Here is a 23,206-nt window from a genome sequence, read left to right as displayed (position 1 = left end):
TGGATGGGTAGACTTCAACAAAACAACAATGTCAAAACAACAGACAATGAATATATTTTTGCACCTATGACCGACCTTACTAACTAGTGCCTGTTAGTAGTTAAGGATGAGTGACATCACGACCAATCAGTGGTCCTGCTATAATGACGGACACGTGGATGGCCCCAATGATTGTGCAAGGTGAAAGAGCCTCCCAATGACAGTTCAGTTACAGTATGATAGACGGGACTGAGAGAAACCATAGTGAAGTGCGACGACAATACCTAAGTACTGGGTTAATGGAATTCTGTAAGCAGCACATCAAATGTGTCCAAAAAGTGGACATGCCTGGAGAAAAGACATCCTGTCGCTCCATGCTTCAATTGCATTGCTTTTTAGGTCGTAATGAGTAAAACATATAATAATAATAATAATAATAATAAATCTTTAATATGCTTTACCTCACATTTGTAAGGCGTTACTTCCAATACTGCACGGGCTGAATGGTAGTGTGCGTGGATACCAATGCACTGCAGGAGCTTTTAATAAATTCACATTAAGGATTGCAGGCTTATGATAACATCCATATCAACCAGACAATCAGGACCTTCCCCCTGGACTGGTTGTGGAGGTGGATTGGAGAAAAGCTTTCCCTGGGCCGACAAAATTGTTACTCATCAATTTTGATGTCAGGAGACATAAAAAGTTAACATGAGAATGGTCAAGCAAAGGGTGAATATGAAGCAATGATATTTGAGTGCATAGGTTGCCTAAACCCATAAGAGCAATTGAAACCTTTTAAAGCTCAGGGACAGGATTGTGTTGCAATGCTAAGGGTTATATAGGAATGTCCTTTTTGTTTTTTTGTTTTTTGAAAAAAATAAATTTGTATCAGGTTCCCAGAGCAAACTTTTGCTCTGCCTTTGTGTGTCGAGCGTGAGCATGACTCTTGGCAGGCTCGCCTTTCATTCTGTATTCAACAGCTATTGGAATTCCACAATCCATTTTTCTCTTCATCTGTCAATGCTGGGCAGCTTCCCTGTTTGAGACTCTCCCATGTATGAGATGATGTTAAGTCCCATGGAACCACGCCCACATGAGCCCTGGTTCGCTGTACCCCCCTTGGCCAACCAGGTCTTTGCAGTGTCATCGCCTGACTTTGCCCTGCCCTTCCGTTAAACTCCCCACTGTCCAGCCTTGGGAGTTGCCTGGCTGCTTCAACTTCCTCCTCGCTCAGCCTCACACAATGATAGAAAGTGCCCACTGATGTACCACTCACATGACGTAAGATTGAGTATGAATTTGAGGACGGAGGGAGCCAAGATCTACATCCTTCTATGTGAATTCATCCCACCCTCTTCTCCCATCAGCTCCGCAGACATGTGTTATAACATTCATAGAAGGGGCCAAAGTTTGTGTTTGGAACTGCTTTTCATTTGCTTTGACCACCCTCTTCTCCCATTAGATCCTCAGACACGTTTTCTCACATCCATGGAAAGGGCCAAAGTTTGTGCATGGGACTGCTTTTTATTTGCTTTGATCAAACACGAACACTTGTAAATGGCCAACGAGAACCAGAGGTGCTACATCTTTGTCTGGGAAGATGACAATAAGGAAACAGATGCCCCAGAGCTCCTCCACAGAAGCTTCCAATTAAGATTTAATGATACCTCAAATCACGCTTACAGTGTTTGATTCGTTATCATTGACTTGTTAATGTATCATGCTAATACCGATGGAATCTATCAGCTGTATGGAGCAATGTGGTTATTTTAGAGCTCTGTGAGCTCTGTGAGTCTTACCACAACGAGAAATAAAGCCTTAGTTAGACGTTGATACATTTTCAAACTGGTGTTGCATTTCGTAATTGGATACATGCGATGTTGAGCAGATTTTTATTAGGAATTTTCCCTGGCATGTCTTCCTTTGGAGCCATCCCAGGTGGTTAATGCGCCACAGTGAATAGGAGATTAGGGAAGAATGTAGGTCTGTTTTGAATGTGTGTTTGATGCGGACTGCACACCCATCAAAATTAGGCCTCTGAGCTAAATTGTCACACTAAATGCTTGGAACCTGCTTTTTACTTAAGATGTATGAAAACCCCTATGGCAGTTGTTATTTTGGGGAAATATATCTCATGGGTTATTTCTGATGGTAAAATATGGCACATACTGTATGTAAGGAAACATGATGGAAACCAGCAAAGCAAATAATCATTGCACGTGGCATCACGTCCCGGTTATGCCTGTATCAACTGGAGAATTTTGGTATTAAATGTCATAAAATTCCAAACTGATCAGTATTGTAGTTTTAAGATTAGCCTGCAAGGGAAGCAGGGACCTATTATATTCAAGAGCTCTGTTATGCAGAATTGAATGGCAAACTTGACGCGTGCCAAGGAGACATTTGCCTTTAAAAGCAAACAGCTTCCCTTCGAGCTGTTCCCTCCAATCAAATGTTGACTCCAAGGTCAGGCGGAGATGGCTTTGGCATCTCTCAGAGTAAAAAGATTTAATCCATTCATGGATTAGTTTGGTGTGGGCCCCTAGTTTTCTTTGTGTACCATCGGTTTGTTCCATGGCAGCATATCAGAAAGCAAATTACTGGAAAAGAGTCCTGGGGAGGTCTTGGCCGAGATGTTGGTTGTTTTCCTATAAAGTGGCCTTCGGTGGAATAGATGGGTAGACTTCCTCCATTTGACCTTCCTTTACTTTTTTCTTCCTCCGTCCAATATGGTCACAGGTATTTGTAACTAGAGGATAAGTATGCTCTCCAGACAGATACTCAGAGACGTACCCAGAGACAATCATTGACCCACAAGAACACATTCTAGGCAGGGTGGTCCTGCAAAAAGACTGAATTAAAGGACGATTTGGGGACAGCGAAAGTACCCCTCTGAGCATAAAATCAATCTCCTTTTTCACCCCCTTTGCCTTCAGTGTTTACTTGTATTTTACATAAGCCGTCTTTTCTTTTGCATACCCTCAGTAGGGTCTTCCTTGATCCGAACAGCAGACTTTGAACAGATTTAGGACCGAACCACCAATCAGGAACCCCCAAGGGATTTGAATTACACCACACAAGTCAGGGAATTCAACCAAATATTATTCAACAGTTGCCAGTGGTATTCACAACACAATTGAATGGAGACAGACAAAATTAGTGAGGGGTGACAAAGTCTTTTGTTAATCAGGGCTAAATGGATGGACAACAATTGGACGTGTTTCTCTGTACGTTCAGTGGATACAGACCAGTCTGCGCCAAAACTCATTGTAACCAAGGGCGACACTAATGATGCACAGCTTGAGCTCACTCTTGCAAGTCGCTGCCTGTGAAACTCTACACAGACATTTTCTACTCAAATGATCGTAGGAGCCAGCATGAGACAGCACGCATCATTAAATGATCCGAAAACAAGGTAGCCCTTAGATTTGTGTACGGCACCAGAAACAACTTGGCCTTATTTTTGCAGCATTAGACGCAACTTTACACAACTCTAAACAATGAGCTACTACACTCCAATATGTCCAACGCATTACGGGAAGCTTTGTTAGGTACTGCATGCAGATGTTCACAAGCTGGATTTTCGGGGCTTTCGAGAGCACTTGCACCTTTGAAGCAATCATAATGTCGAAATGAACCCACTGAACTGAGCCAAACGCTTCTTGATGCAACGCCCACAGGTTCATGTTCATGACCATTTCAGATACGTGTCAAAGTTGTTCCTGGATGAGATATTCTCCTTTGTGTTAATAAGCTTTATTGAGACAGACCTCTCCCACTGGGTTTCCCTTGGCATGTGCGCCCTGCTGTCACTCAAGCCAGACTTTCCCTGATCCTGTCTCTGCAGGAGGGCATGCCCAGCACCCTGCCACAACAGCTCATTACGCAGAAATTTTGCAGGCGGATTAGGCTGGTGTGGAGGAACATGATGAGGTGGGCAGACAGGAGTACGGGCGTCACTCTCACACAGTCCCCCACTTTTTTACATGCCCCCTTTCGTACTGACCCACTTCTGCTCTATCGAACCTTCAGGTACGCTGAACCTGCTTGGTCCACTGGGTCACAGCAGGATCAAAACATTTCTCATTCCCTGAAAGCTTCCATGTGGCACATTCCAGACACTCCTGGGAAAGTGGCACAGATTCATGACTGATTTGGGTGTTGTCCTGATTGGACTACATGGAATAAATCACTGGGGAACTAAAAAAAATGGCCGCTCCCTCCTCAACAACTTTCACTCTTCTGGAAAGACTTGCTGCAAGTTCTTTCACAACGTCTGCCAAAACCGACTTTTTCCTGTCACTGTTTAGTGTGAAAGATACTGACACATGTCGGCTTGAACTCCACTAACTAATTCCCTGGTTCCCTAAATAGTATCAGAGGTGTAATTTCGGTGTGGCGTCTGTGTAAACAGGAATAGTGAATACTGATTGAACTCTTTAACTTCATTGCAAAAGTAAGAACAAAAAGTTACTGTTAATTATACATGACCGGTTTTGATTACTTGGCACAACGGGAAAGACATTTCTGCACACAAAATTGTTTTTACAGAATAAACGCAGATGGAAATAACACCATCAATGAATTAAACCAAACAACGAAGAGGTGTTGTATACTGTCCAATTTAATCTGGATTTCTGAGGTCACCTATGAGAAAGTGTGTTTTACAATCTCTTTTCATAGATCGTTTAAAAGGTTGTTAATGGGGTTTATGCTCGTTAGGGTTTTGGGTGATTCAGAGAAGAAGCTTCCTCAAACAGTTTCCTCAAAAGCGGACGCACCAAAATATCTTTGTAAAATCCAAGAATCTGATTAAAGAGAACATAGAATTCATGGCCAATCCATGATTGAGTCATTGTGGATTTAGTCTGAATGGCATTGGTGTGTTCTGTTGCAAAGTGTGGAACATTGATTCCTCAGGGTCTGATTGTTAACAGCAACTAATTTGTCACCCGTTGAAGCAAATTAACAAACACATCCCAATGGCGTGCAGGCTGTGTCTTCTAATCTGTGATGGCAGAAGGAGGCTGATCGTAGTTGCCTGAGCCTGCACCGTGCAAGATCAGAGGATCGCGTCTGGCCTTGTTAGTCGACAGTCACAATCCCGATAGAAGTCACATCATGCCCAGAGCTGCTGAGCACGGCGAACATCAAACATCTGGTTTGCGGATGCTTGCGCCCGCATTCTTAACATTGAGGCAAATTTGATGGGAGAGGGCATTCATTGTGTGCTGAACATATGTATATCTGATTAAGCTATTGACACTTGATATAAAATATGGTTTTAATGAAAACAAATGCCATTCTCAACTCGGAAAACCAAAAACCCTTTCAAATGCGACCTAATGTATACCTACGCTTGAATGATGTAGAAAAATAATGTCATTATATGAAACGGGGAACTGTATAAATGGTATAAATGAATAAACACCGAATATGAAAAAAAAATTGTGATCACCTCTTCCTGCATGCAATATGTCAGAAAAAGGACCGGTGCCACAAATTATATATTTTATACACGAACTACAAACTTAGGGGTGTATAATATGGCCTAAAACCAATATCTCAATATTCTTAGGCCATATTTTGCAATGCACAATATACGTCTTGATATTCTGATTCCTCCGATTATTCACTACATAAATGTTAATTTCAGCTCTGGTGCATAAAATGACAATGCTGTAATGTTTGTGAGCCAATCTCTTTTTCGTCAATGGACGCTACAGCTTCGTGTTTGCTTTCAAAACTTAGCTTGTAGCAGACGTGTGCACATTTTCAGCATGACGTCTCTGATCCACTGGTGAAAGGACACTTTGATCCTCTCCTCTTTCATCTATAACTGCTTCAGAGAACAAAGTATATGCAGAAAAGTGGTGAAGATTGCACGACTGTCTGTGTCCTATGTGTTGTGTTGTGTTATTTTTGTTATTTTGACTTCAAAATGGCGCCGCGTGAGTGGCTGCCTTTCCAACAGCTCCTATATTTTGTTGTTCTACTTCTTCCTTTCATAACTTTGCTGCTGTGAATCGGGAATTTCTCCATTGCGAGACTAATAAAGGTTTTCTTTTCTTATGTTTCACGCAGATCCAACATTTTCTGCATAAATAAAATCATGAAATATTCATCGGGTTGATTTGCATAAAAAAAATCACAAAACGCTCACATTTTTTTTACATGCATGAGGAAAATCATGAGATGCGGTATTAGATATAAATACCATTGTTGAATAAAAATAAAAGATGACTATTTTATTATTTACTCGCCAATTACAAGTTGGAGCCGATGGCCAAAACATTGTAGTTTTGTCTTGACTGTTGGACACTCTGTGAGCAGCCACGTTGTCACGGTCAAGCAGCCACAAGTTGTCCCACCACACCTCTAACCCCTTCCCGCGCACTGAACGAAGCAAACGCTGCAGGATGTCTTTGTCGATGTGCTGATTAATCTTCTGGCCCTGATGCAAGAACTTGCAGTGGCTGAGTGCCCTCACATTGAAAAATACCATCAAAATGTCTTGGACTCGGGACTTTGACGGTCTTGCTTTGTTCAATCTTGACAACGTTGGACTCAAATGAATGCTCTGGCGTTTGATTTGCGCTCGGAGATCCGTCATTTGTCACTGGTTTTGAGTCACCCTGACAAGTCTGGCCTTCTTGCTTTCATCATCGCTCACTCTGCCCTTTGCTTGTATTTGAATACTTAAGCTCACGTGGAAAAGGTTCATGGCTGCAGAGAGCTCAGGTCAGAGCTATATACTACTGCGTGATTACATGGACATTCTTACATTCTTTGAATTGGGCTTTGAACACAGATGTGCTGGAGTCATATCCCAGCTGTCTTTTGGGCGAGAAGTTGGGTCACCCTCTCTCTCTCTCTCTCTCTCTCTCTCTCTGTATATCCATCCATCCATCCATTTTCCGATCTGCTTATCCTCACAAGGGTCGTGGGGCTTTCTGGAGCCTAACCCAGCTGTCTTCGGGCAGTAAGCTGAGGAAACCCTGAACTGTTTGCCAGCCAATCGCAGGGCACGCATAGACGAACAACCATCCGCCATAATTACTCCTTCAAAATATAATATATATGATCTCTCAGATGTATTTATTCAATTATTCAAGTAAAATAGCTTCTTTTGTTTTCAAAATTGATGTGCCTACTCCATTTTTTGGATTCACGAATATGACTACCAGAGCTTGGATCCGACACCGATGACAAGAAGGACAGAATTACATAATGGTTACTGTGGAAGAAGCATGCAGCATCGTGACTCATGTTGCATGACTCAAAAGCAAGATAAAAGACGTTCTTCCGTAATTGCTTTAATGTGTTGGCGATCTAGCGCACATACACAGACACACACACGCACGGTGTGACTTTTTGCTTTTGCCACATGAATGACCACATTGACCTGTACATTTAATGGTGCATCCTGAGGCTTAACCTGGTGCAGAGTGACTAATGACCTGGGGGTTTTCAGGCGTCTGTCACCGACAATATGGCCGCACTGGGGCATGAAGCGTGGCGCTGATTTATTTACTGCAGGGCTCTCTTGACTTTCAAATACACACACAAGATCAAAAAACAAACAAACAACATATTGAATATTTTCGCAACACAATCCAAATCACCATACTGCTTGCCATTCATTTGTCTCCATTGTTGGTGTGTCTTTCTTTGAACGGCATTTGCATCGTGGTTCGTGTTCAAGGTGATTGTTGTCACAGGTTCAATCCGTTTATAAATGAGCATGTTCTCCTCATATCCCACACCAATGCCGAGAATTATAGGTAATATGATTATAGATGACGTCGAGTGTTATTCCAACACGCTGGTGGATGGCAGTGCTGTCTTATAATTTCGAAAAAGTTTAATGGGGATCCATTACCATCCCTTCACTCTTGAGGTTCCATGCGGCCCAGCTGTAGGTCCCCTCATTTTTCTGTTGCCAAGCTGCTCACATCTGTAAGTTATATGTTCCTCTCCTACCACGAGCTCCCTGTCTAGCACTGTGATGAATGCAACGCTTTGTGTTGCAGAGTGTTTTCGTATCCCTCAAACATTGTCGTCTCTATTCTCTCCGCAGCTTATGCAGTGATTGCAAATGGACAAGTGGAATGTCCTGCTGGATATAAAAGAATGAATATGACTCACTGCCAAGGTAAGAATCAAGTTTTTATGGAGAAGTGCTACAGTGTGTTCTGTGTGGGATAAAAGTCCATATGTTTTCTACATACGCGGACCCCTGAGGACTTCACTCAAGTTTTTCTTGCTGTGTGTACGCTCCCTGTGGCGTACAGGTCAAGACCACAATTAGCCTTTCTCCAGCAGGCTTTGATTGGGTTCAATGGGTATCTTTAAGTATGTAGAATTGTGTGCTGGTGTGGCCCACACCGGTGGTAGAGGAGATGCGATGAGACTTGCTAGCTTGTCCATCCATCTGTTTAAAAAAAAAAAAAAACAATAAACATCAAGTCACTCCTGGAAAAGAAAACAGCGTATTTCGCTTCATCACAACATCCCAGAGGGGGCTGGGTACCAACTGTCTGGCAGGTCATGTCGAAAGAGCCACACACAGTGTCGAATGTGTGGACATCACAGCATTCTGACCGTTGACATGACATGCTGTAAAATCTGAGGTTGGGCACGACAGCAAACCAGAATGATGCAGGAAACATGTTTCAAAATATTGAACTGTTGGAGACATTTGAGTTGGCAATTAAAACAGAAGAAGCAAGTTGTTCTAAATTGATCGGAGCTATTTGGAAGAAAAAGAGTTGTTGGCTTCTCTTCAAGCAGGTGCAAGTTGTCCAGTTGAATTACTGACCTGCTTAATTGGCCAAGACTCTCAGGGTTTCATTGAGGGGCATTTAAAAAAATAGAATGAAATAAAACTTTTTGGGCTGGGGTAGACAAGGCACCCTTGTCTTTCAGTAGAATGTCACCCAGCTAAAATAATGTATCTTTAATACTTTCATGTTTTTCTTTTGCCATTGTTTCAAGATGTTCCTCCGTTGCAGCTGCGTATTTCTTTCATTACAAAAACAGCCAAGCTGCTAGTCCCCCAATTGTATTTTATGGAAAATCTGATGTCCCTTTCAGCTGGTGCTTCATTCCCAGAGGCTTTGCTGCAAATGCCAAAGAGGAAAAACACAGATTTTCACCAAATTTTGTCTTTGCTTTTTCAATGGTGGCGAGCCTGCCAACCTAGACCTTAAAGCTCCACTACTGTTGCACTTTCTTGGGTTCATACATAGTGTATCATATAACACATGATGTAGCTATGTGCTTCGCTAAACATTTGACACTTTAATTGTTGTTGTTGTTTTTTTAATAATTGAGTCTTAATAATTGGTAATCTGACAAGTACTAGTACCGTATTTGTACATTTTTGTAATTCAAACATCAAACAATACAATCGCATTTATTGTATTATTTATTTTTAACATCAAAGACTGCGTTAAAGGTGTTGTCAAAATGCACTTTCCCTTTTTGCTCTGTGTATGGCGTATGCCTAGTTTTAGACCACCTAAGTAATTTTATAATCCCGCCTGTGGCTAAAACAGTTGATTGCCAATTTCCTTTACAGAGGTGCTATGTAATACTGCAGGTGCCTATTGTTTTTAACAATAGTTAGGAGTACACCAGTAAGGTCGGAAGACCCCATCACATAGGTGTTACATCTGTCTTCTTACTGTGAAATGTTGGGGTGATCAACCACGCATTGTAAATCAAAAATGATGTTGAGATTAGTGCAAATCATGGCAGCATGTCATTGAAAGTCAGCGTCAATCCCAGTCAACCCAGCAGCAGACTGTAACAATAGCGCTAATCTTGGACTCAACCAAACCATGGATTAGAGACCCCATGTGACGAAAGCTGAGCCCAATGCTGACCTGAACTCTGACCAGAAAACCTGCTGCTTAAACTAAATCCACAGATGTCCCTTGTGGAAAGAATATTTGATAAAATAGATTCAAAACGCTAACATTGCATATCCCAATAATATCATTACAGGTATGAAAGGATTGAGCGAGGCATATCACTCTGATGCTCATTTCACACAGAGGCATTCATTCCCACCTCACTTTTTCCAAGCAGCACACAAACAACAAAACAAGAGCAGTTCATTTGGAATTTAGAAAATGTGAGGTGGAGTTGAGAAAAGACCTAATAATGTTCTCATTATTTTAAACTTGCCCAGTCCGGTGGGACTGCGATGGCTGAGACGGAAAAAAAATAATTTAAGTGTCTGACTCCTGGCTCCTGGCTGGCACTTTAACTGGCCAGCTTGTTTTATTGCCTCTGGAGCTGCACTGGAACTCCACTGCTTGCTGAGTTCCCCCATTCCTGAAAAAAAAAAAAAGCCTCCCTGCCCTCCCTGAACCAGCTGAAGATGCTGGGATGTGTCAAGGATAGAAGGTGATGATGTAAATTAATTAATCCAATTCTGCCTGATTTCAAAATGAATGACTGCTGCAGTCATATCATGGTCAATTCCTCCGCATGTGCTTTCTTCATGTCATCGCTCCTCCTGTATTTCATACCGTTGGGTAACTAAAAGCATTCATTCATCATCACCTCCAAGCGGCTGGCAATATTTTGTCACCTTTCAATGTGTAAACGATTCCCAAAACTTAGATCATTGTTGGTCTTACAGCATGACAGCTTTGCATACTCAATGTAAAAGAAATGCGATGTTGATATTTCTTTTCGAGGAGATCATTTGCAGTTCAAACACTCCCTGTCAGGGGAAAACAATGCTTCGAGGCTGACACGTTGCATATTTCACAGACATCAATGAGTGTCTGCTGCCAGGAATCTGCAAGAATGCGGAGTGTCTCAACACCAAAGGAAGCTACAGGTGCACATGTAAACCTGGTTTCATGTTGGACCCTGCCAGAAGCCACTGCGTCTGTAAGTATTCACTTGTGCTCTTTAAAATTGGTGGCGGCAGTAGCTCAGCCTGTCAGGCTTGTACACATGGGGATTGATCGACAGCAAGTTCAAAGCCCAGAAAATCTGAAACTTTGGACTGCTTGTTGGAGAGAGACTTGTATGTGTGAGAATGTCAGTAGGACCTGGACAAAAAAAGAAAAACATCCAGAATCTATGTACTTAGCAAGCGTTACTATGTGCTAAGAGAGAAAAAAACACATTTTGTTTTTGCAGTTTGAGGCGAGTCAAGTACATAACTTGCAAAAGATAAGGCATATTTAGCTTTGGGGTGAAATTTCAGGATCACTACAAAACGTTCAAGTGCGCCTGATCACATTTTACGGGTGTTGATCCACAGATCAACCTCTACATAGTCAAATAGAAGTGTTTTTTAACAGTATTCCTCTTCATCATGCTGTTCATATTTTGACATCATGGGACCAAGATAACACCTAACAATTGATAAAGGAGTACCTCGCCCACATTTGAGTCTTCAAAGAAAGATGTTCTCGGAGGGAAGCACCCACTGAGCTGAAGCCTTTCAGGGACAGCGGTTACTACAGTGGACAGCTTACCATGTTATCAGGTTTCAGGGTACACGGAAGGGTTAAAGAAAAGACCAAGGGAGGGCAAAAGGCAGTGTCATCAGCAGATTTCTGAAGAGATATACAGAGACTGGAAGAGTCACAGAAATGCATAGATGTGGACCTCCTTGGAAAATATCTATTAATAAAGGTTATAGTCCTAAGGTTGTTTCTTCAACCTTTCTTTTTTTTCAATGACAGGATATCTCCACATGCTTTTTTTGAGTGACTTGCATTCTAATGGTGTATTCTGACACCGGTTTATGTGATCTCCCCAGCTGACAAGGCAGTTTCAGACCAGAAGGCCTTTTGCTACAGATCAGTATCAGCAGGCACATGCTCGCTGCCACTTTCTCAACACATCACCAAGCAGATCTGCTGCTGCAGCCGCGTGGGCAAAGCCTGGGGAGATGGGTGTGATCGCTGCCCTTTGCCCGGATCTGGTATGTGTGTCAATACAAATACTCAAATATCGTACAAGGTCATGTCCTCAATCTGCAAGCACATCATTCCATCTTGAGTTTGACTTGCAGAACACATATTTGTTCAGTTGCTGTTGTTTGTTGGTGGAAAATGCTACATGTAAACGCATGTCAAGTTTGTCCGTGTTTTTGAAAGACGTCTCAAAGACTCAGTCAGTCCGTCAGAACCCTCCTGTCTGCCAGCTTTGCGATTGAGTTCGCAATACCCAAAATTTGTTTGAAGTGGAAAAAGAGCAAAAGCATAACAGTTGTCATATTTTGGAGGCTGCACAAGAGTGGGAGTCAGTTTTTGGGTTATCGCTCGTGTCCACTGAGAGAAATCCCACTAGCAGACAGGCAAAACTCAGGAACAGAAATGAATAGCTTGGCCAAAAGAAACATGGGAAACTGTCAACATTTTTTCATACAAATCCGATATTTAAAGTTCCACAGGGGGGAGAATGGGATGAGTTTATGGACTTGCCAGTGATTAATAAGGATCGTCATAGATCAAATATCGTCAACTTCCATGGTGCTGCTTTGACCAGGACTGATCCATAGCCTCTGATCCCTCAGATCCTGGCTTTTGTATGGTCTTTGTCAAACCATGTTTGAATCATGTTCGCAGCAAAGCACTCAGTCCGATTCCTTGTGAACAGGTAACAGTATCCTGCCGACTTTAATTCCAACTTTGAAACTGAGCTCCTGCGATGTGCTGCGGATCATATCAAGCCCAATTTTCATCCACACCTCCATCAGTCGATTGCCTCTAACATCCATGTTTCCCGATTTTACCTCCACCATATTTAGCTGTCATTACGTACATTGTTTTTCCAGATTCTTTTGGCATGAGGTTGCTTTTCTTAGGTCAAATAGGGGACACTGTACTTTTCGCTTGTAATGGATTCCCCATCTCTGAGGTTTGTTCGGCTCGTACATGATTATCTAGGCTATTTGGCTATGCAAATATGCAAATTTCTTTCCAAAACCCTTTGTTGGTCAATGACTCCTGCGTCTACCATTATACTGTAACACAGCCCATGGAAAAGCTCATATGAACACAATTACACAAATGGCATTTGAGGATGAAATATGAGTCACAGTTGTATCCTGAATGTCTATTGTGGTAGTGTTTGGAGCCTGAGAAGAAGCCTACTAGAGCAGTTCAGACAAAGTCAAGAAGCATGTTTTGTGAAACTGAATTAACCCTTTCAGGTACAGCGGTTACTACAGTGGACAGCTTATCATGTTATCAGGTTACAGGGTGCATGGAAGGGTTAAAGAAAAGACCAAGGCAGGGCAAAAATAAATATTGTACTTTGAGAAGTTGTGACCAAGGAGAGACTAAGCCTTAAGGAATTGGAGAATAATAATTGGGCAAGGTGGCACTGAGTCAAAATCAGGGACTGTCAAGACGTCACACATGATTTTGAAGAGTTCAGTCCAAGTCGGTACCAAAAAGTGAGGCAATGAGAGATGGAGCCAAGAACAAGCATTATTATATCTGGATAAATATAAATGTGCAATTCTCCAAGAACAACAACAAAAAAAAATCTGTCTCAAGACCACAATGGGAAATGTTAATTTTGTATTTGGTTGCATTCCAGTAAGTGAAAAATCGTGTATAAAGAGGATATTTCCGTGACCTTAAAACGCATGAAGGGGTCTCCTTGTATCATATGAATTTTTGTCAAAACTATCAGCTGGTAAACGTGCCATTAGCAATATGCGTCAATATTGGCATCTGTCATGTTTTATCCAGACAGATCCTGAATGTCCATCCATCCATCCATCCATTTTCAACACCCCTTATCCTGAACAGGATCGCGGAGAGTCACTGGAGCCTATGCTAGCTGACTTTGGGCGCAAGGCAAACTACACCCTGAACTGGTCGCCAGTCAGTCGCAGGGCACATATAGAAACTAACGACCATTCACACCCACACCGCCCGCACACAAGTCAGGCGAGAGTTCTTTTTAAGGTCCTATTATTTGTTTTCAAATCTTTAAATGGCCTCGCTCCACCTTACCTCTCTGAGCTCCTCCACCCCTACGCAACTGCCCGGTGCCTCAGGTCTGCGGACCAGACATTATTCGAGGTACCAAGAACCAAGCAGAGGCTCAGAGGGGATCGATTCTTTTCCATTGATGGTCCCTCTCTTTGGAATCACCTTCCACTGAACGTTGGGCAAGCCTGCCCCCTCACTGCCCATCTTTAAAACTCGTCTCTAAACTAATTTGTATTCTTTGGATTTTGACTCAGCATGACTCAGGCTTGATCTTAGTTTGACTCTTTTTGTGCTTTCTACTGTCTTTGTTAATTTATTGTTTTATTGTTTATTGTTATATACTGTATATGATATTTGCTCCATGTACAGCACTTTATACACAGCGGTGGTTGTTTTAAAGTTCTCCATAAATACAGCTGAGTTGAGTTGAGACAAACAAATCATATGCATTGTAGTTGAGGCGCCAATTTCTGTCAATTGCAATCATCAAAGAGTTAGCACTCCCAGTTTGGTTTCAGTGTCTTACATAAGAATTGACAATGTCTTGATGGTTTTTGCTTTTCCAGATCATTTCAAGGAGATCTGCCCGGCTGGTCACGGATACACCTACTCCCGTTCTGATGTGCAGATTTCCCTGCGGCAGCTAGGCGAGGACGATCTTCAGAGTACCGGATTATCTTGGGAGGAGCAGAACCCAACATATCCTCAGCAGCCATCCTCCCAGCCTCAATATCCCAGCTACCCACAAACTCCTCAAATACCCCAGTGGCCCGAGTACCCAGACTCACCACAATCACCCCGGCACCCGGTCAGTCCCCCTCATCCCTTTATCCCAGACAGTGAAACACCTCCACAGCCAGAAGGTGAGAACATGGTTGCTATCGTTCGGTGTGTTTTGTTAAAAAGAGTTACGAAGCATGCACAGAGATCTTTAGAGTTATGTACAAGTTATTTTATAAAACCACTTGACCACAACTCTTTAGAGTCTCAACACGACAAGGCAACAGAATGATTCAATCAAAGTCTTATGTTTCCAAGAATCCAAACCTCAACAGGACGTTTTGATCCCACCAAGTAAACGCAACATGGAACATAATTGAATCCGTGGCTTTCAGCTTTTCTCATTGATGTTTGATGTTCGCCTTCATCCGGATTTAATACTTACGAATTACTTGCTAGTGTAAGTACAAAATTGGGATTAACACATTTGATCTGTAAATATTTATGGACAGTCATATCATTTATTTTCCGTGTCGCTGGATGTTCTTTTGGCCTCTTTTCAAATACGGCTTCGTCTTTTCGGCTTAGAGCAGAACTTTATATGGCTGCATTTGCAGTTTTTTGTTTGATGTTATCCTCGCGCTTTTGGAGGTTTTCTCTTGATTCTTCTGCATCCTTCCACATTGCAAAAGCATCCAAAATCCGTTTAAATCCATTAAAGACTAAATTGTGCTGTGGTGTGAGTGTGAATGGCTGTTCGTTGACTGTATATGTTTTTATTTTTGCTCCCATTTTTCATGAGCTGAACTCATAAAGAGGTAAAAAAGTCAAAGACCTTTGAATAGAGCCCATGAAAGAGGGAAACCAAATCTACAGTGGTGCATTTATATTTTGTTTAGTGTATATGCACTGTGGACAAAAGTCTTAGGATGCAACTTTTAATCATGTGTCTACTGCATCTTTAGTTGAAGTAAAGTAAATACAAACGTAGTGGCATCTATGCTACTAATTAACTTCCTCTTCTTGTCATCTACCAGATGTGGACATTGAAAGACCGGTAAGTTCTTCCTCCCGGTTCCAACACTTTTTGCACACAGTATTCTTTTCAAATGTTTACGTACCATCTATTCATTTTGATCACATTATGCACTCCGGTCATATTTTTTTAGAAAATGTACATATCTAGTGGTTGATAAATCTGAAGCAATGGAAAAGAGGAAGCATTAATATATGGTGGTGTTAATACACCGGTAACCAAAATGTGTCTGGATGTGTGCTTATTTTCTAGCCAGCTGTTGTGACGGACTCACCATTGAAATATCCAGGTATGATTTGCCACGGCCTTTTTTTTCATCCATACGTCTACGTACTTCAATTGCTGTCTTTAACATTCTAATTTGGTTTATTTCTAAATATCAAAAACCTACCATCATCTACTGCCATTTCAGTCTCGTGATGTATTTTGTTCCGTTTTCATTTCACTTCGTATTTTCAGTTAGTCTTTGCATGCTCTGCTCCCGTGCCAGCAAAAACACCGACAGTCCAATTGCGACTGTTCTAATTCTGCTATTGTCCGATTTTTAACATGAAGAAAAGTAGAGATCATTTTTCTTTTTAAGTTGCCCGTTGAGTGACAGCGAAGGCAGTGGAATTTTGTAAAATAAGCAATGCATAATTTAGGGACTGCGGTCGTGGTTGTATCTTTTTATACTAGGTCCAAATACATCACAGCTAACATTATTCTTCCTTCCAGAAGTTGCTCCAGACTCACCAGCCAAGCCTGATCCAAAGGAAACAGCCTCCACTGACTCAGGTAAGACTTGCATTACACAAGTCGACCCCACCCCCAACCCCCACACACATACCACGAATGCTGCTGTATGGGAATGCTTTTTAAAAATATATTAAAGATACAATCAGCACTGCAAAGCGGATGTGCTCACCACTAGATCACCATGCTGCCCAATAATAATTATACATACTGTCACCAAATTGTCAGGTGCACTGGAGGCATATAATACAAAATGCCCTCAGTCTATCAGAGCGCCCAGAGAGCCATTGCGCGGTCTGCCAAATTCCCAACCATGGTAAACTTGACTTGACCCAACACGAAAATTAAGATGCACCAGTTTTTAAACCGAACGTGCGTGCGCCTGTCTATGAAAATAGGGTTCTTATGTATGCTTAAATTTTAATTAAAGATTGTTTAGCTGGAAATGATGCAAAGATAGCAGCAAAATTGTAACACATTGGACCCTATTTTGACTCGCATGCTCCCACACTTTCACATTTTATCTATTTATTTTTTGTTGGATTTTACATCCTGGTCTGTCTACCACATGTGCCAAATAAACTTTTCAATTTCTTTATATGAGACCAATATGAAAATGCCAAATGCGAATACAGCTTTGGATTTTTTTTTCATGCGCAGCAGACGTCACATCAATGTAAGGCTTGACTTGCATTTTCTTCATGATCTTTGTAAGTGCTCAGCGACCCACATTAAAGCACTATGCAGTGTTGTTAAATATGTCTTCTCATCCAAGGCTACCACCCAATAAAACATCAAGGTGGCTTCTATAGAGAAGCATGTGTTAGGGTCTGTATTTGTATTTTTTATTATTTTTTTACACTTTATAGCATTGACCATAATGTGTAACTATAAGTCAACTCGGTCGTTTTATTGTCCAAGTTGCATTTCAGATCTTATATGACTTTGTCTTTTAGCGAGTGTTGACAAGTGCGCAACCACCCCCTCCATTTGTGGCCATGGGAAATGTGTTCCTGTGCAGACTGGCTACACTTGCCAGTGTGAACCGGGATTTAAACTCAATGCTCTGCAGACCACTTGCATAGGTAAGCAACGAGAATACAGAGGGATGAGTTGCTTGTGGATGACGACCTTATTACCAGTGGGACTTTTTATTTAACCAATCGGATTTCCAATTCACCCCCAACTCGCTGTCCCACAATAAGTTGCTGAACAGCTCCAGATGATGTATGTTAGCTCGGTTCCACGCTGTTGTACTGCATTTTTGTATAAAGCCGATGGTTCACATTATAGCAAAATTATCGTGGAGGTATTGAGAGGTGGATTAAACCGAATTAAGCCTCCCCGTTAAGGCCCGCCACTGAGACCTATATCGATAATGCCGTGAGATGTCTCTTGTCTTTCCCCTTCGCTGACTCTGTAGATGTGAATGAATGTGAGGGTGATCCATGTGATGGAAAAGGCCGTTGTACAAACAGCTACGGCTCCTACAGTTGTCAGTGCTTCAGTGGCTACAGCCAAGTGATCACCCAAAACAGGAAGTTCTGTCAAGGTGAGCGCACTTAACATTCAGTGTCACGTTTGCGATGGATGAATGCCAAACATGAACTGCAATTTTAGGTCTTTTTGGATGTGCCTGTGATTGTTACGCTCGTCCTTCTTGCAGACATTAATGAGTGCAACATGCCCAACAAGTGCCAGAACGGCCACTGCGTCAACACGGAAGGATCTTACACCTGTGAATGTGACAGTGGCTTTGCCAAGTCCCGGAGAGGCCAATGCGAAGGTGACATGTCCAAAAAGTCATCTTGCATCCTGTTCACATGGATTTTGCTTGACAACAGCTTCATATGTCATCGTCTACTTTAACAGATGTAGATGAGTGTCAAGATCCCAACGCTTGTCCCAGTGGTGGTTGTGTCAATACCGTGGGCTCCTTTCAGTGCCAGGTCTGCAGCCCAGGCTTCAGGCCTGTCAGTGATAGATGTGTAGGTAAGGTAACACAGCCGATCATCAGCAACATGTGCTTGTTTGGGGTTTTAGGTACCGGTACTCTGGCTTCCTCATTTATTCCAAAAGCAAGCATGTTAGATTCATCGAAGACTCGAAATCGTTCCTAGGTGTGAATGTGACTGTCAATATGTCCCCTGAGAGAAGTTGGCTCATTGCAACCTTAATGAGAATAAGCGGTACAAAAAAAACCCCCGGATGGATCGATGCCTCCATGAAAATGGTGAAAATGTGTGAAAACATGAGCTGAGCAATCATGTTCAGTTTGCAGTCTCGGGATGTCTGAGTACCAAAACGATAATGATGGAACATGGCCATGTAGTAGAGCTTGTGCTCAAAATGCTCCTCTATTTCTACCTCTGTTGTGTCCACTGTCCAGCATTACTCACCAAAAACATCTGTTGCACCTTAAAGACTGACAACTAAGTAAGCTTGTGCACACCATAGTAGAGACCAAAAAAAAAACAAAACAACCAAAGTAGAGGGAAAAAAAACTGACAACAAGGAATCCTGAAGAATGACAACTGCGGTATTGGCCAAGCCTGCATTTTTGAACATTTGTTGTGATTTTTGCTGATAAAACAACACTTGTTTTGACAATGCTGTCGGATGTAGGTGAAAACTACCAAAAACACAAAGAAAGATTTTGATGGATCACTGGCGTGTAAGCGTTCCTTCAGACCCACAGCAATGGAAATCACTCAGGTGTTGTCAAACCGTCTTGTATTAGGTTCCATTTCAAAGCTGCATTTTCCAAATGGAATTGCCAGACCCAACTGAGTTGACATGGCAACAAGCCCTGGCGGTAATGACCTGCCGACAGTCTGTGATCCGGCACCAAATTTAATCTGCGTTGGTTTGCGTTTCATTGCTTTTTTTTTTTTTTCGAAGACATGCTTCATGTGTTAAAATGTATATAAAATACGTTTGTTTTTAGACTTCAAACAAACTTGCCGTGAATGTTTCATGTCTGCCATACAGCGGTTTAAGTCCAACATGACAAGTAAAAAAACCACAGTGATGACGGCTGGATTGTACCCGGCCCGCCTCTCTCTGAGTCCATTCAGTGCCTTCATGTATGAAATATCAGCTCAGCAGCCCCGGTAATATCTACAATATTGTTTAAACATCTTCACTGTTATTGTTGATCTTCTGATATCAGTGGCCCCCCGAAAACGAAAAGATTGTTTATAATACTTCAATTTGGTAGAGTCCAAATATTTTCTCTTGGCCACAGCCTTGAACAAACAGCATGTTATTGTTGGAGAGCTCTGACCACTGTACTGTTGGGCCCGCTGGAGGCCGGCAGGATTTGATTAGCACTACTGGGCTGGGTGAGGGGACCGGGCAGTCACTGGAGATGTATGAGGAGGGTCAAATGGTCAACTCCCAACTGTGAAGAGGTCCTGACTTGCAAACAAATCCTCTCACCCAACCACCGGGTCCTCTCGCTGTGGTCTATTAGATTCGAATGCCCGTTGCACATGGTGTGTGTTGCTTTGTAACGAACGCTGAGCCCCAACGTGGCCCAGTTACATAACAACCTGACTACTGTGACTTACCACATACCCTCTCCATGACCTTACACATCTCTAATGTGTTTGGAAACCGGAACCCCTGTGTTGAGTATTCCAGACATGTGAAAGATTGAAAAACGAAATTAAATTGACTTCTGCAGTGTTTCTTTGGAGCACCTTGCCATCTTTTTTTCAATTTCCCCATTGCGGGAAAAATAAAGGATATCTTATCTTAATTAGTTTGATGTCTTTCTTGAAGAAAGTCACTGGCCGATGAGCATCATGTAATTGCCAGATTTCCACACAGAACCCCTTGTGAACTACTCTGATAATCCGCAGCTATCTATGAGGAATAAATAGCAGATGAGAGGTTAAAGGAAAACATTTTGTCAATATAATCCACATCTAGGCCGATTGGCGCTCGTCCGGTTTCAACAGACTGTTTCCAGTTTTTGCTCTGGCCATCTGTCGGGAGTACGGCAATTTGCGCTCAATTGGCCGGGTCGCGGATAAATTTAATTGCCGTTGTGATAGTGAACAGCTCCATTGCCTCGTCAAAGATTATCACACAGGCTGAAGGGAAGCCGCATGACTGCATCGCGCCAAGCACAACTCAAGTCCGTGACTTTGCCCTTTTGTTTTCCACGTATCACCTCTTTGTATTGTTCTTTCTCCACCTCCTTTGCAGACAAATGAGCACCTTTCCTTTTCGTGTTATGTAATGTCCATTCCTCTGATTTTGCATTGTTCACATAATCCTGTCAGACATTGTAATCGTTATTAACCCTTGACAAAACATTCCACTGGAACATCAACAACCTCCCTACACCACAAGGTTTTTCCACAAGTAGCTTGGACTCAGAAAGTGAAAAAGACAGCTCCTGCTCCAAATCGTAAAAAGCTCCTTAATGAGTAGCACTATTCGGTCCATTTAAAAATAGCTTCTTTTTTTTTTTAACACATTCATGATGCTTTCACAAATGTTTTCCCTTTTAGCGCAGTGTAACAACCACAGCGGCAAATTATATTGACATTTTGGCAAACCACTTTTATTTTTTCCAAGGCACATATTTGAAACCTGTTAAAAAAAATGCTAACAATAAAGCGCATGCTTTGTCCTTTCATGTCCGCAGATGTGAACGAGTGCTTGAACCAAAACATTTGTGGCCGCGGAAGGTGTGTCAACAGCGAGGGCTCCTATAGGTGCAACTGTTTCCAGGGATACAAACTCGCACTGGACAACGTATGCCAAGGTCAGTCGTCAGTGACCAGAGAGATCCATGACAAAGTAGCAGCTGTATAAATAGTTTCCACGCGTGCTACTGCAGAAGCGCCGTGGCAAATTTGAAGCTTTTATTAAAAAAGGTTACAAAGAGTGCGAGTGTGTCTTTCCTGAGGTCCGCTTCCATTTTCCACTCTGTCATCTTTCCAGATGTGAATGAGTGTCTGCTTCCGGGGATCTGCCTTCACGGAGGCTGTGTCAATCTAGAGGGTACCCACAGATGCACCTGTAACCATGGTTACCAAGTCACATCAGATAGCAAAGCCTGTGAAGGTCTGCCATGTGACGTTGCTGTTCTATGCAATTTACGGCAGCCAAATTACACATGCATGTTTTTCCCCCCGCTCTTTAGATATCAATGAGTGTGCATCTGGTAAAACGTGTCCTGAAGGAATTTGCATCAACACGCCAGGTTCCTTCACATGCCAGAGTTGTAATCCTGGTTTTGAACCATCAGCTGATGGGCTGAGATGTGAAGGTAGAATTTCTTCATTCAGTTTTGACCTTCCTTTAGCATGTGACTGTTTTGCATTATTTTGTCTTTCTGATACATCTTAATAGATTATTCTCTTTTTCTTTCTTTCTTTTTGAAGAAAATTCTACTGCCTTAGCTGTCAGTCATTAGAAAAGTGAACATTCCGAGGTTGAACAAGCTCAATGGGAAGGCAGGCTCTGTCATGGGTCTGGGTTTGGATTGAGTGGATAGACTGCTGGAGGAGAGGACGCTCCCTAAAATGGGGGCCATCCTGTCCAGTGAGAGCCACCCATTGTGCTTCTTTATCGTCTCCCTTCAGAGGAGCTTCCGTGAGCTCCAGGTTCTGCTCACTGGGGGGCTCTACGAATAGACTTAGGGTCTCGTTTGTCCCTCGGGCCATCACGCTGTATAGCAACTTCCGGAAGGAGCATTAGAGCATGTTGTCCAAACATTGCTTCACCCTTTCATGCACCAATTATGATAACCTGTAACCTGATAGGCTGTCCACCATAGTAACCGCTGTCCCTGAAAGGATTAGTAGTGCTCTGATTTTACTTTATTTGTCTTTTGCATTTTATTGTATTTATAATTTTATTGTTTTTGTGTTAATGCAAGCAACAGACCAATATATACTTTGCCTCAGGATTAATAAAGTATCTATCTGCATTGGAGACAAGTTTGTGATACACTGCTGATTTTTGACGTTTTCCCACTTAAGAAGCAGGTAGAGTTCTGTAATTTGTATCAAAGGTACTCTTAAACTATGAGGAAATGAGCAGTGTATCAAATACTTGTTCTCCCCACTCTATCAATCCATCCATCTATCTATCTATCTATCTATCTATCTATCTAGCTAGCTAGCTATCCATCATCCATCCATCTATTTATTTAGTTATACATTGCTCAAAATGGCGACATTCATCCTAGCGCTCCATGTATGGAATATCATCAGGTAACAGGGTGCATGAAAGGGTTAAACTGTTCCACTATTTTCTCTCACACCTTGCCCCATATTTGCTTGTGGTTTTATAACCAATCATGGCACTCACCTCTTCCCAGTTAGCCCGTTCACCTGTGGGATGTTCCAAACAGGTGTTTGATGAGCATTGCTCAACTTTCTCAGTCTTGTTCGCCACCCGTCCCACCTTTTTGGAACGTGTTGCAACCATAAAATACCATCAAAACACATGATTATTTGCAAAAAAAAAAAAAAAAGTAAAGTTCATCAGTTTGAACATTAAATAGCTTGTCTTTGTTGTGTTTTCAATTAATTATAGGTTGAACATGATTTTTTTTGCAAATCATTATATTCAGTTTTTTTTAACCCAACGACCCAACTTCATTGGAATTGCTTTTGTACTAATCTTGATGTGTAGTACATTCCGTTGCTGCTGACCCACAGAATTCCTTGGTAAAGGCCTTAAGTAAAAATCTTGACCAAAAATGGCAATATCAAAAGGTATT

The 23,206-nt window shown here is 42.0% G+C and overlaps 1 protein-coding gene across 1 annotated transcript in view; it reads left to right on the top strand.

Moving 5' to 3' along the window:
* Positions 1-23,206, top strand: part of LOC147196141 (latent-transforming growth factor beta-binding protein 2-like) — a 105,927-nt gene that overhangs the window by 53,748 nt on the left and 28,973 nt on the right. Inside the window, exons 9-22 of the mRNA XM_086126841.1 lie at positions 8,063-8,137; positions 10,771-10,893; positions 11,777-11,941; positions 14,534-14,830; positions 15,725-15,744; positions 15,976-16,012; positions 16,441-16,500; positions 17,415-17,543; positions 17,882-18,010; positions 18,125-18,244; positions 18,331-18,450; positions 21,119-21,238; positions 21,418-21,540; positions 21,620-21,745. Coding sequence (XP_085982967.1) covers positions 8,063-8,137; positions 10,771-10,893; positions 11,777-11,941; positions 14,534-14,830; positions 15,725-15,744; positions 15,976-16,012; positions 16,441-16,500; positions 17,415-17,543; positions 17,882-18,010; positions 18,125-18,244; positions 18,331-18,450; positions 21,119-21,238; positions 21,418-21,540; positions 21,620-21,745 — 1,644 coding nt within the window. The remainder of the gene's footprint in view (positions 1-8,062; positions 8,138-10,770; positions 10,894-11,776; positions 11,942-14,533; positions 14,831-15,724; positions 15,745-15,975; positions 16,013-16,440; positions 16,501-17,414; positions 17,544-17,881; positions 18,011-18,124; positions 18,245-18,330; positions 18,451-21,118; positions 21,239-21,417; positions 21,541-21,619; positions 21,746-23,206) is intronic.

Source organism: Hippocampus guttulatus, chromosome 13 (genome assembly GCF_054856545.1).
Source record: "Hippocampus guttulatus isolate MCC_2025c chromosome 13, RoL_Hgut_1.0, whole genome shotgun sequence".
Classification (NCBI taxonomy): Eukaryota; Metazoa; Chordata; class Actinopteri; order Syngnathiformes; family Syngnathidae; genus Hippocampus; species Hippocampus guttulatus.
Note: the sequence above shows the minus strand (reverse complement) of the source record. Positions and strands in the feature narration are given on the sequence as shown.